This window comes from Geotrypetes seraphini, chromosome 6 (assembly GCF_902459505.1).
Source record: "Geotrypetes seraphini chromosome 6, aGeoSer1.1, whole genome shotgun sequence".
In the NCBI taxonomy this organism is placed as follows: Eukaryota; Metazoa; Chordata; class Amphibia; order Gymnophiona; family Dermophiidae; genus Geotrypetes; species Geotrypetes seraphini.
In genome coordinates, this window is record NC_047089.1 from 92,047,166 (window position 1) to 92,061,662 (window position 14,497).

The 14,497-nt window shown below is 46.2% G+C and overlaps 1 protein-coding gene across 6 annotated transcripts in view; it reads right to left on the bottom strand.

The window, feature by feature from the left end:
- Positions 1-14,497, bottom strand: part of PIBF1 (progesterone immunomodulatory binding factor 1) — a 302,877-nt gene that overhangs the window by 119,845 nt on the left and 168,535 nt on the right. For all 6 annotated transcript variants that reach the window (XM_033947509.1, XM_033947506.1, XM_033947507.1 and 3 more), the window contains one exon: positions 5,831-5,981. In XM_033947509.1, the coding sequence (XP_033803400.1) occupies positions 5,831-5,981 (151 nt within the window). The remainder of the gene's footprint in view (positions 1-5,830; positions 5,982-14,497) is intronic.

The window sequence follows — 14,497 nt, forward strand, 5'->3', positions numbered from 1 at the left end:
CTGAAGCGGGGTGTTTTGGCATTGACACTTGTAGCCATCAGGTTCATGAGGGGCTGACCCCAAGATTGCACTATCAACTGAAAGGCCAGTGGGCTTAGACACCACTCTCCGGGATCTAGTACGTGACGACTTAGGAAGTCCGCATGAACATTCTCTACTCCGGCTATGTGGGAGGCTGATATTTCCTGAAAATGAGAATTTGCCTAGACTATGAGCAGAGCCACCTCCTGTGCCACCAAAGTGCTCCTGGTGCCCCTCTGATGATTTACATAGGCCACCACTGTGGTATTGTCCAAAAGAACCCTGACTGACTTGCCCATCAGAAAGGACTGGAAGGGTAACAGTGCCAGATGGATGGCTCTGGTTTCAAAAACATTGATTGACCAAGAAGTCTCCTCCGTGGACCAGGTGCCCTGAGCTGAGTGACCTAGACATGGAACTCCCCAACCGAGAAGAGCACCGTCCACTGCAGCTGGTCCAGTCTCGCCCCTTGTACAAGAAAGGTCTGAAGCCACCAACTGCACCAAGCTAAGCCTGGAAGTGGAACAGGATGATCCAGTCTGTACCTCCGAGGCAACCACCTCTGAAGAGCATACTGAAGAGGACTCATGTGGGTCCATGACCACCTTACTACATCGAGGGAAGCCGCCATAGACCATTAGAGTTGGAGGAAATCCTGTGCCCGAGCACACCGGGACGCCATAAGCAGACAAATCTGAGATTGCAATTTGCTTACTTGGGCTTCTGGAAGGAAGACCTTCCCCAAGGAGGTGTCGATCAGCACTCCTAGATAATCTAGGCGCTGAGATGGAGACAACCAGCTCTTGGAAAAGTTGACTACCCATCCCAGCGACTGCAAAAACTCCACCACCCAAGCCGTGACCTGGGTGCTTTTCTAGAACGACTTTGCTCGAATCAACCAGTCGCCAGTTAGGGATGAACTAGAATGCCCTCTTTTCGCAACACCGCCGCGACGACCACCATCACCTTGGCTGTGGCCAGACCAAAGAGAAGTGCACAGAAATGATAGTGTTGCCACAAGATCGCAAAGCACAGGAAGCGATGATGGGAGGCCCGAATAGGAATGTGCAAGTAGGCCTCCATCAGATCTAGAGAGGTCATAAACTCCCCCGGCTGAACTGCCGCAGAGTTTCCATGCAGAAGGAAGGCACGTGAAGAGCCCTGTTGACCCTTTTCAAATCTAGGATGAGCCGAAAGGTCCCTTTTTTCATTGGCACCACAAAGTAAATCGAGTACCAACCTGTGCCCCATTCCTGCAGGGGAACTGGAGCCACTGCATGGAGATCCAACAATCTTTGAAGTGTCTGGCGAAGGCCTGCTGCTTCCTCGCCACCTGTACAAGAGAAGCGATTAAACAATCTGGCAAGGAATGGGCAAACTCCAGAGCATAGCCGCCCCGAATCACCTCCAGAACCCACTGACTAGACGTGATTTCTGCCCATTTTGGATAATAATCTCGCAGCCGGCTGCCCACCGGAACCAAGACAGGCACCGGCAAGGAGTCATTGAGCAGGACGGGCGGCACAGGACCCTGCGGGGGCGTTACCCGCACCTGGCGGGCCTCATGAAAGGATCGCATGTGCTGGAAGAACCTGCCTCTAGAGAGCCCAGGAGACAGAAAAGAAGTAGCCCCTCAACCAGGGCGGAACTGGCGGAAATCACGCCCACGAACAGTACCACCTCGAGTCAGCAGCCTAGGCCTATCCTCAGGCAAACAAGGCACTTCAGAATCAGTGAGAGTCTGAACCAAATTGTCCAGGGCCTCACCAAACAAGAAAGATCCTTTAAAGGGAAACTTTTTCAACTTAGCTTTGGATGCAGAGTCCGCTGACCAAGCGGGAAGCCACAAGGTACGGAGTACTGCCACTGCAAAAGCCAACGACTTGGCAGAACATCACAAGAGGTCATACGTGGAATCTGAAAGATAAGAAGCAATCTTTGCCACCTCGCGCTTTAGCAATTCCCAATCCTCAGATTTACTGTCAAGCACATGCTTGGCCCAGCGAAAACATGCCTGAGCCACCAGACCGCCACACATCTCCGCCTGGTCCGCCAGAGCTGTCACATCAAAACTATGGTTAAGGAGGGACTCCAACTGACGTTCTTCAGGGTCCTTCAAGACTGCACCGCCCTCAACAGGCACGCTATGCCGCTTAGAGATGGCCGAGACCACCGCGTCCATCACAGGCGACTTCAGAGTGTCCCTATCCCCTTCAGGAATGGGATACAGACGGGACATGGAGTGCACAAAACGAAAGGGAGCTTCTGGCACAAGTCACTGTGCGAGCATAATGTCCCGAATATCCTTATGCCTAGGAACCAGGTGCATCTTCACCAGCAGAGGAGTGCTTGAACCCCTCGCTGACGGAATCCAACCCCCGAAAAGGATCCTGGAAATCTCCTGAAGGGTCCAGGTCCTCAGCAATAACATCTTGCTTCTCTAGGCAAAAATCCTCATATTAAGAAACCCTTGGACACTTGGATGAGAGAGGAGGAGAGGGATGTCAAAACCGCCGCTGTATGGGGCTGCACCGGGGAAGACGTCGAGGGCAAACCCCCCTCCCCCCGGAGTGGACAAGAAATCTCCAGTTGTCAGCACATAAGCTTTACATAGTGCCAACATAAATTCAGGGGGAAATCCCCCCGGCAGCCACAAGGGACTCACTGCCCCAGCAGGGGACCCTGCCATTCCTTGCCCCTGTGTTTCCAGAATAGGGAGAAGTTAACCTGAGGTAACAGAAATAAAGGAGGAGGTTCCCGCCAAAACTGGACCTGAAACCGTCAAAATCGGAGCTCCTGTGGCCTGTCGTGTCTGAAAAGTCTGGGACTTTCTTGATGCTGAGGCCGAGGAACTGACCGACACGAAAAGGGAATCCCCAGCCGCTCTGGTAGTAAGAGAATCCTTCGCGAGGTACATGCGGCGGGGTGCCCTGGCCGCTGGCAACCGCTGCCAACGAGACTCCCCCACCGCTCCGGCCTGCACAACGCTTGCATCTCGCGTCTGGAGCAAAGTGAGCATTTTTTTCCCCTTAAAATGTAATGTAATTTATTTGTAATTTATTTCTTATATACCGCTAAACTCCGTTAGGATTCTAAGCGGTTTACAGAAAAATAGACAATAGGGTGCATTAAAATTATAAGTAAAATAGGTACTTAGAAATTCCCTTACTGTCCCGAAGGCTCACAATCTAACTAAAGTACCTGGAAAAATGACAATTAGTAGAATAATGAAGAAATAAAATAGAGAATAGATGAGAAAAATAAGAAAATAAACATTCTAATAAGACTACAATGATCTAAAGGACTTTGAAAGGTTGAAAAAAGAGGGGAGATAAGAATAGATGCAAAGGGAGAACCATTGAAGTAATAGAATTCTGGGGAAATTTAAATGAAATTTGAATGATAAAATAAAACAAAATAAGTGGTAAAACAATAAGTGAGATTAAAAAATATATCATAAACTAAAAAGAATTGAAAATAAAATCAAAACAGTCAAAACTGAAGTCCAGCTTGAACGGGCCCCCGAGCCAACCGTTGGTCCGATGGCCGGACTGCAGCCCTCCTCCATCGGCTCTCCCCTGCTGGAATGGGGGAGGAGCGAAGACAGTGTCGGTGCCCCGCTGGAACGGGCCCCCGAGCCGACCGTTGAACCGATGGCCGGACTGCAGCCCTCCTCCGTCGGCTCTCCCCTGCTGGAATGGGGGAGGAGCGAAGACAATGTTGGGTGCCCCGCTGGAACGGACCCCCCGAGCCGACCGTTGGTCCGATGGCCGGACTGCAGCCCTCCTCCGTCGGCTCTCCCCTGCTGGAATGGGGGAGGAGCGAAGACAGTGTCGGGTGCCCCGCTGGAACGGGCCCCCGAGCCGACCGTTGGTCCAAAGGCCGGACTGCAGCCCTCCTCCGTCGGCTCTCCTCTGCTGGAATGGGGGAGGAGCAAAGACAGTGTCGGGTGCCCCGCTGGAACGGGCCCCCGAGCCGACCGTTGGTCCGATGGCCGGACTGCAGCCCTCCTCCGTCGGCTTTCCCCTGCTGGAATGGTGTTAGATGGTGTTACAGGGTTTGGTTTTGGTCTTTTACTTTTCCCATCTGTAGCAAATACAGTATCCAATGTAAGTTGTTTTCTTGAAGCCATCTGAAATCACTTTAGTTAAACTGAAGGGATTAAATAGTTATAAAATCTTTAGTGAGAATGTCCAGGGAGAGGAGCTCTGTGCTCATTGTGCTGAAAAACACCATAGCTGTAATAAAAGTGTCAGTTAGATGAGAAAAAAACTAATACAAATGGCAGTTTTAAAGGGAATTGAGCCCTTTAGACCGGCACACCTCAGGATTTTTTTTTTCACTTAGTCAGAACAGACTCCACGGCTCTCAAAGCTGAAGGGCTGACCAACCAGAGGGCCAAGCCGCCTACTGAGGCACCTCTACAAAAATGTGGGGAGGTGGAGGAAGGTGAGGGGAAGGACCCAGCACGAGACCCGACGAGTTTAACACCCCCGAGGTCGGATGGATCCCCAAACAGGACCCCTCCAAGCTCTATCCGGCACAAAAGGGGAACCCTGGAGTCCAAAACAAAATTCCAACAGTACTAAGAGGGGAGCCAAATTAATCTTACCACCTGCTTTAATGGAGACTGAGGAAGACTGGATTGCAAGAGGGGAAGCTATCCTGATATACAAGTTTGTTCGCAGTCTACACCTGCTGGTAGCAGTGAGGTATATAATCCATTCGTAAGGACTATACTAGTCTACCAGGTGCTACAGAAATGTATCTTGCTGAACCTTAGTGAAATTTATACTTTATTTTATATCTAACTTTTTGGCAACTGGTTAAACAATTGCAAGGCTTTTACAGGCCCTGCTTTACAAGTAGTCTGTATATAGGTATAACCACAACTTTCTTTTGTGATTCAATGTAATTTAGAAGGCTAAAGGTTATCTGACCTATGCTCTTCCTCTGTTTTTAAAGGAAACTAAACTAAATTAAACTAAACTAAATCTTAAGTTTGTATACTGCATAATCCCCATAAAGATAGAGCTCAACATGGTTTACAGGTAATTCAATTAATGAGGGAAGGACATAATAAGAAATTAGAGGTTATGAAGAGGATAGCTAGCTTTACATTTTAAATAGATAGCTTTACGTTTTGGAGAAAAGCCAGGTTTTCAGATGCTTTTGGAATAATTGGAATGAGCCTAGGTTCAGCAGCGGGAAGGGAGGTTATTCCAAAGCTCAGTGAATTTGAAGAAAAGGGATTTCCCTAATTTACCTGCATACATGACACCTTTTAACAAGGGGAAAGATAGTTTGAGAATGTGGGCGGATCTGGTAGTGTCAGGTCTCAAAGAATTCCAGGATAGTGGGATTAGGGGAGGTAAAATGCCATGTAGGATCTTGAAAATTAGGCAAGTACATTTAAAGTGAATCCTAGAAATCACCAGAAGCCAGTGAAGTTTTGACAGAAGCGGGGAAACATGATCGAATTTGCTTTTTGCGAAGATCAACCTAGCCGCAGTGTTCTGGATCTGCTGAAGTCTTTGAAGATTTTTCTTGGTTAGACTTAGATAGATGGAATTACAATAGTCCAGTTTGGAAAGAATGATTGATTGTACAAGGACAGCAAAATGTTGTTGGTGGAAGCTAAAGTATATAATGTCCTCATACAATGAGGTTCTTCCAGATGAAGCAGATTTAGACAAAAGATTTACTGAGAAATGACCCTCTGATTGTTAAATCATGAAACATCTTCTCCATAATGGGAGTATCTTTTATCAATACCTAATATTGTATTTTCTCTTATTATGGTACTTACTTTCTGCAGCTTGCACTATTACATTATCAAGCTCTTGTTCCAACTTTTCATAAGTTTCCAGTCTTGCCTGATACTCAGAATTCTGTGCCTGAAGTTCACTTAAGTGTTTTTCTGTGGATGTTTGAAGACTATAAAATTCCTTTGTTATTACCTGGAGAAGAAATAAGACTGCAATAAATATAACAGCTAAATTCTATGAAGCTACCTCTGATAAATTATTTTTGTATGTGTCTTGCTTTTGTTAAAATCTGACCAAATTCTTTATCTAAAAATAGTAATTATAAGAACATAAGAATTGCCATACTGAGGCAGACTGACGGTCCATCAAACCCAGTATCCCGTTTCCAACAGTGGCCAACCCAGGTTCCGAGTACCTAGCTAGATCCTAAGTAGTAAAACAGATTTTATGCTACTTATTCTAGGAATAAGCAGTAGATTTCCCCAAGCCATCTCAATAATGGCTTATGGCGTTGTCTTTTAGGAAACTATCCAAACATTTTTTTTAATCCTGATAAGCTTCAGAGAAAACATATTGTTGACTCTAATTAAAAAGCCAAAGAACCTGTAAATCATTCTGAATATTTGTGTTAAAAGAGAAGTTACAGCATTGGTTCTTGACTGTAATATAGGTTTTCTGTAGACAGCAGGAAAGGAACAGTTCTCCTAGAGCTCAGAATGAAAGATTAGGTTCTTACCTGGATAATCTTCTTTCTGTTAATCTTCTTAGCAGTCCATAAGTTAAATGATCAATCCATTCCTGCAAACCGGGTTTTGCAGAAGTGTGTTACTCACAACTTTCAGCACCTCCTTCACTGCCAGTGGAATGTAGTGCCCCTTTCAGTATGTTACAAAGCAACTAATCTCCACTGGAATCAAATACAAAAAAGGAGGGGGTACAAGGAACTTCCCCACAGACATCATACAATTCTGTTCTGTTCTACAACTTAGAAAAAAAGAACAATTAACAATAGGAATGTATAACATAGCAATAGCGACAGGAGAATCCCAGGCCTGGAATCTAGAAATATCCAAGGCAGAAAACAGGCGAAACAGGATATACTGAGGGTGGGCCATATGGATTCCTGAGAAGATTAACAGAAAGATGATTATCCAGATAAGAACCTAATCTTTCATTCTGTTACATCTATTAGGAGTTAGGTGATGTACCAAAGCAATGGCTGATGTCTAGGGTGAGACAGGTAAGTCTGCCTGCAAGACCGATGACCCAAAGGTGGTGTCCTCTTGAGTCACCACAACTACTCTGTAAACACTTATAAAGGTATAGACCAAGTAGCTGATCTACAAATCTCTGCAAGAGGAACTGACCACGATTCCGTCCATGAAGATGCTACACTCCTGATTGAGTGAGCCTTTGAGAAAAACTGGTAGCTGCTTACAACAGACGATGTACGCTGATGAAATGGCCATGCAAACTGATGAGGTACTATGACAGATTATGAGTGCCAACAAGGTGGACAAGCAGAAGAATGGAGATCCGTGGCCAGCTGGAGGACTGTGGAATGGCAATATAAGACATAAACCAGGTAACATTTTAAATTATTTGGGATGAGATAAGATTGGTAGGCAAGCTCAGGAAGGACAGGATGGAAGTCTAGAATGTCTCACCTATCTAATGGAAAAGATATTAACAAGGTAAGGACATAATCTCTTTTTCCAGTGCAATAGGTGAGACATTCTAGATAAGTGGGTGAGACATTCTAGACAAGTTCACTTAAGAGGAGCAAGGAGAAAAGCAAAAGGAGTAGAGAGGAGCAGGGAGAAAAGTAGTTTTAAGAGCAAAAATGAGCAGAGGAAGGAGACAGAGAAGAGCAGGAGGCTAGGGGCAGGGCGAGAGTAAGCTCTGCCCATCCCTACCGTGTCAGAAGAGTCAGCAAACAAACTCCCCCATAAAAAGGGGAGGAGCCATCGGCGAACACGGTGCACAGCATCAGGCAAGAGGAGCAAGGAGTAAAGCAAGAGGAGTAGAGAGGAGCAGGGAGAAAAGTAGCTTTAAGAGCAAAAACGAGCAGAGGAGGGAGACAGAGAAGAGCAGGAGGCTAGGGACAGGGTGAGAGTAAGCTCCGCCCACCCCCACCGTGTTGGAAGAGTCAGCAACTGAACTCCCCCATAAAAGGGGAGGAGTCAACGGTGTGCAGCCGTTCGGCGCACGGCGAAGGCGCTCCCCTTAGCGAGAGCGCCTTTGCGAAGGGCCTTAAAAAGGGCGAAGTCACTACACCCAAGAGCACAGGGAAGGACTGAAAGGTAAGGAAGCGTCAAGCACAGAAGGTAAGGAAGAAGCAGGCGCAGAAGGAACGAACACCGCACAAATAGCAGTAAGGTAAGGAAGAGCAAAGACAGCACACACAAGAAGGCAGCCAGGCAAGAAGCAGGCACAGAAGGAACAACCACACACAAGCAAAAAGAAAGGAAAGGTAGAGCATAGGCAGCACACACAAGAAGAGGGCAGCAAGGCAAGAAGCAGGAGCAGAAGGAAGCAGGCGCAGAAGGAATAAACACACAAGCAAAAGTAAGGTAAGGTAGTGTGTAGGCAGCACACACAAGAAGAAGGCAGCAAGGCAAGAAGCAGGCGCAGAAGGAAGTAGGCACAGAAGGAACACGTAATTTTAAACTGTTATCTTTAAGCAGGAACGACGATGGAAGCAGAGGGAAACCAGAAGATGAGCTTTCCATTGTTCTGCAAAGACTGTCATATATATGACTACCTCCCCTTGGGGAGACAGTCATATGTATGCAGTCGGTGTCAGGAGCTGAAAAGCTTGAAGAAAGAAGTCAAGCGACTTGAGGACAAGATACAGGAGCTAGAAGGACTTTACACTACGGAGGACCCTATCAGGACATTTGAAGACTTCATGAGTGAGAGACACATCGAGAAGGAAGTCAGGGATCTCGAGGAATTCATTGAGGAAGCATACAGGAGGAGGGTGGAAGAGAACGATCTCCACATGAAAGATGAAGTTACACCAACACCAACATGGAAGGGAGAGCAAGAAACAGATGACCTCAAAGAAGACACCCACAGAGGAATACCGCACGAGGGGGAGGAATTGGCTAGTCGATGCCCAAACGAAGAGAGAGCAAAGCACACCGAGGACATCGACCTGAGACCGAAGCAAAATTTGAAGAAGGGAAAGCAGCGATCCTAGTGGGAGACTCGATCCTGAGGCATGTGGACAGTCACATAGCAGGAGGAAGAGAGGATCAGCTGGTGACCTGCCTCCCAGGAACGAGAACCAAGGACATCGTGGACAAAATTGGGAAGATCCTGGAAGGAGCGGAGACAGAAGAGACCGCAGTAATGATCCACATCGGGACGAATGATGTCAGCAGGAGAGACTACAGAAGAAGTACACTGATAGAACAGTTCAGGATTCTGGGAAGGAAGCTGAAGATGAGGACCCAGAAGATAGCATTCTCAGAGATCCTACCGGTACCGAGGGCAGATGTGAAAAGGCAGGAGGAACTACAATCAATAAATGCGTGGATGAGAAAATGGTGTGAGGAAGAAGGATTCCACTTCGTGAGGAACTGGACAACGTTTTGGGGCAAGAGCAAGCTCTACAGGAGTGTTGGACTGCACCCGAGAGCGGCGGGAACAAGACTTCTAGCAAACAACGTCAAGAGAGGAATAGAACAGGCTTTAAACTAAGAGGAAGGGGAAAGCCGACAGTCGACCTAGTGTTGACGATTCGGAAGAAGGTATCCCGTGAAGATACTAAGGGGAAAAAAGGCTGGGAAGAAACAAGGGATGAATTACAGGACTCAACTAACCCAGAAGAGGAAGTTAGAAAGATTGTAGCAAAAGAGAAGACACTAAAGACCAAAGCACAGGGAAAGGAAATGAAGACAACAAAATGCCAGGATCTAAATTGCATATATACTAAAGCAAGGAACCTAAGAAACAAAATGGGGGAACTAGAAGCCGTGGCTAATGCAAAGGACATAGACATCATTGGAATATCTAAAATATGGTGGAATGAGGAAAGCAAATGGGATACAGCGCTGCCGGGGTACAAGCTCTATCGCCAGGACAGGTCAGGACGGAAAGGAGGTGGAATAGCTCTATACATAAAAGAAAGCATACAATCGACAAGAATGGACACAACGGAGATGACCAACAAGCTGGAATCGCTATGGGTTAAAATACCGGGTAGGAAAGGACATGAAATAAAGATGGGCCTATACTATCGTCCACCCGGGCAAACTGGAGATATCGATAAAGAAATGGAAGCTGAGATGAAGCGAGAATGCAAAAGTGGTTACACAGTTATTATGGGAGACTTCAACTACCCCGGGATAGACTGGAGTCTTGGAAGCTCAAGATGCACTAGGGAGACAGAATTCCTGGAGGCTACACAAGATTGCTTCATGGAGCAGCTTGTTAGAGAACCGACAAGAGGAAATGCCACTCAGGATCTAATCTTAAATGGGTTAATGGGATCTGCAAAGGAAGTGGAAGTAGTGGGACCATTGGGAAACAGCGCTCATAATATGATCAAGTTCAAGGTTGAAGTAGGAATACCGAAAGGAAAGAGAACCATAGCGACAACTTTCAACTTCAGGAAAGGAAACTACGAAGCAATGAGGAAAATGGTAAGGAAGAAACTTAGGAACACTTCCAAGAAATGCCAAACGGTAGAACATGCCTGGTCTTTTTTCAAGGACACGGTGAGCAAGGCGCAAAATCTGTACATCCCCAGATTCAGAAAGGGGTGCAAAAAGAGTCGAACAAAAGATCCGGTATGGATAACTAAAATAGTGAAGGAAGCGATAGGCAATAAGAAAAATTATTTCAGGAAATGGAAAAAGGACAAAACTGAGGAGAACTGGAAAGAGCATAGAAGTATCAAAAAGAATGTCACCGTGTGGTTCGAAAAGCCAAAAGAGTATGAAGAGAGGCTAGCCTGGGAGGTACAAAATTTCAAACCGTTCTTCAGATATGTTAAAGGGAAACAGCCGGCTAGGGAGGAGGTGGAACCGCTGAACAATGGAGACAGGAAGGGAGTAGTGAAGGAGGAGAAAGAAGTCGCGGAAAGACTTAACATGTTCTTTTCGTCTGTATTTACGAACGAAGACATAACCAACATACCGGAACATGAGCAATTCTTCAATGGAAATCAAGCAGAAAAATTAACATCCATGGAAGTGAGCCTTGAAGATGTATGCAGGCAGATAGAAAAACTAAAAAATGATAAATCCCCGGTTCCGGACGGAATCCATCCAAGGGTTCTGAAAGAATTAAAGGAGGAGATAGCGGAACTACTGCAGCAAATTTGCAACCTATCCCTGAAAACAGGCGCGATTCCGGAGGATTGGAAGATAGCCAACATCACGCCCATCTTTAAAAAGGGATCAAGAGGTGACCCGGGAAACTACAGAGTCTGACCTTTGTTCCGGGGAAAATGGCGGAAGCACTGATAAAAGAAAACATCAATGAACATTTGGAAAGAAACAAACTTCTGAAAACAAGCCAACACAGTCTGTGAGACCAGTCTGGAGCCACCAGAATGACCCTTCCCTGAGTCACAATCTGGAGGAGGACCTGACCTAACATGGTCCAGGGAGGAAAAACATACCGTAGAATGCTCTGCGGCCATGGCTCTACTACAGCGTCTAGGACCTCGCTTCCAGGCTCGAATCTTCAACTGAAGAATTGGTCGACCTTTGAGTTCTTTTGTTGATGCCATTAGATCAAAGCGAGGCAGACCCCAACACTTCACAAATTCTTGAAATGCTGCTGGGGACAGGGCCCACTTGTACTGATCCAAGATCTGTCTGCTGAGGAAGACAGCTTGAACATTGTCTACTTTCACCACATGCACTGCGGAAAGGGCTTTGACGTGACGATCCACCAAGATAAAGAGCAGACAGGTTTTCTGAGCCAGAGAAGAATTCTTGTGCCTCCCTGGCGATTAACATACGCCACCACTGTCGCATTGTCTGAGAAGATTTGGAATGCCTGGCCCTCCAAAATCACCTGGAATTTCACCAGAGAAAAGTGGATGGCCCTCAGTTTCAACTGGTTGATTGTCCATTTCAGCTGAGAAGGTGTCCAAAGCTGGTTAAAATGCCCTCCCCAGCCGCGGAGACTGGCATTTGTTGTCTCCATGATCCAAGATGCAATCTGCAGAGGCATGTCCCTGGAAAGAGATTGAGGTTTGAGCCACCAATTCATGCTGGCCCTGGCCTCCAGAGTTCAAAGAAGTGCTTTTTTCAACAGTTCCGTTTGGGGAGACCCTCCCATCCCTCACATGCAGCAGAAACCAATGACCCCGCCAACCCATCCCCCTGCGCAGCAACTTTCCATCTCTCACTCCCATCCCATCCCGTACAGAACCCCGCCGACCCTCCTACCACGAGGCAGACATACCTCCGTTCCAAACAGCAGCAGCGGCGGCAGCAGCACTGAACAAGCTGCTTCACTGCCTTCTCTGCCAGGGCCTTCCCTCTGCCACTATGTCACTGAAAGCCCCAGTGGAGAAGGCAACGAAGCAGCCTGTTCAGTGCTTCTGCTTGGAATGGAGGTATGTCGGCCTCGCGGTGGGAGGGTCAGCAGGGTTCTGCTGTGCAGGATGGGAAGGAGAGATAGAAAGATGTTGCGCAAGGGGATCTCTTGCGGACCGGGGGTTGGGGACCCCTGCTCTAGATGACATCTCAAAAGCATCATAGGCTGGCCTTGCTATATACTGCCTAGACTGTGAGAGAGTGCACAATCTGTTGATATTGCGCAAGGTTCTGAGAAGGAATATACTGATCAAAGCTAGGCAATTGTCTTACCAGTTGTTTTAAAAAAACAGGAAATGTAGAAATTGTAATTAAGGATCCTGCTCATCAGCATGGAATTCTGATAAAGAAGATATCCAGATTTGTCTATAGTATGGCCCTCACGTCCTAGAGGCACCGACGTATAAACTTTTGTATTGGAAAATTTATTAATGGTTGATTATACCACAAATGATTGATGCTGAAGCTGTGGCTTATCAAATCCTGGATAAGAAATGATTCTGTATAAGGAATCAAGTTTTCTTGGCGCCATCGTAATTGTTAAAGGCATTTCCCAATTTTTGAAAAGTGTCTCTTTAAGAATGCCATGTAATGGTAACTTGAGGAATTCTTTAGGTGGTTCATCATAGTCTAAAGCGTTCAAGTACTCCACACTGTGACCATTGTCAGCTTCCAATTTGACAAGTAGGGCTTTGCCTAATGTATCTAGTAAAATACAATGTCTCTGAAGGAGATTTTCCTCTAGGAGGCGTTTTCTGTGGCGACTGTTTCGAAGGAATGTCATAAGAATCAGGTAGAGATAAAGTAGGTGAACAGTCTGAGTCAGAATGTAAATCTGAATCATACAGAAGGCTTGGAGACACTGTGATTTGAGGAGAACATTTTCTATGAGAAGATTTTTGACTTCTTCGGTACCGGTCTAATGAAGATGAGGATCGATGAGTGTTCCTCTTACGCTTTGAAGCATGAAATCGATGCAGTGAGGTGCGATGATATCTTAAAGTCGATCACCCTGAAGAAGAGTGCCGATGCTTCGAAGTGGCACGCCGGTGAGATAAGCAAGAACATCGGTGTGAAGACTGATGTCTTGAACGTTGTCTAGAAGTAATAATAATAATAATTTATTTCTTATATACCGCTATACCGTGAAGTTCGAAGCGGTTTAGCACAACAGTGTCTCACAGGAGATCTCTGAACAGTTCAATGCTCCAATGGATAGCTGGCAGTGGTACCTTGAGGCCTTGTAATGCTATGCTCATGCTGGGCCGGTACCAAGTGAGTCAGTTAGCACCAGCATGCAGTGCAATTTAAATATATTACCAAGCTCCCTCTGGAAGAACTCATCAAGTTTCTCCCTAAAAGGCACCGGTACTGATGGCTCAACAGCCGGTACCATTGGTGCAGCAGGTTGTCTAGGAGATGGTGACCTCGAAGAGGATACACACTATGTAAGAAAGAGAACCTGCAAGGCTGGAGAGGCGTTAGCGTTGCTGTTTGGTCTGCATCAAGGGACTCAGTTGATCATCAATTACTCCTAACAAAATTCTCCGAGATAGGGGTAATATATACAGTACTGCACTGGTTCACCGAATTCCTCATGAACAGAGAATGCACTGTCAAAAAAGATGGTGTTTACTCCAACAACTGGAGGACCTTCTGTGGAGTTCTGCAGGGATCACCGCTCTCACCTAATCTTTTCAACCTGTTCATGAGCTCACTCAGAAACATCTAACTTGAAGATGAGAGCATAATGTCATATGTGGATGACATCTTACTCTTCATACCGGTGGCAGGAAATCAAGCTGAAACTCCCAAGAAAATCTCAATATAGAAAAAATCCAAGCATGGGCAACCGCTCAAAAACTAAAGCCAAACGCCACCAAAACCAAGGTCTTCTATTTCCACAATGCACAACAAACAGCGCCAAGAAGCTTCGCGCTCCAATTGGGCAGAATACTTACTGTAGAAAAAACCTCTAAAATTCTAGGCTGTATACTAGATTCCATATTATCCATGGAACCTCAAGTATCCCATCTTCAAAAGAAAGCCCTGTTCACCATGAAACAGCTAAGACTCATCAGGCCATACTTCCACCAGCATCACTTTGTCACCATTGTCCAGATAATGATTCTATCCCAACTGGAT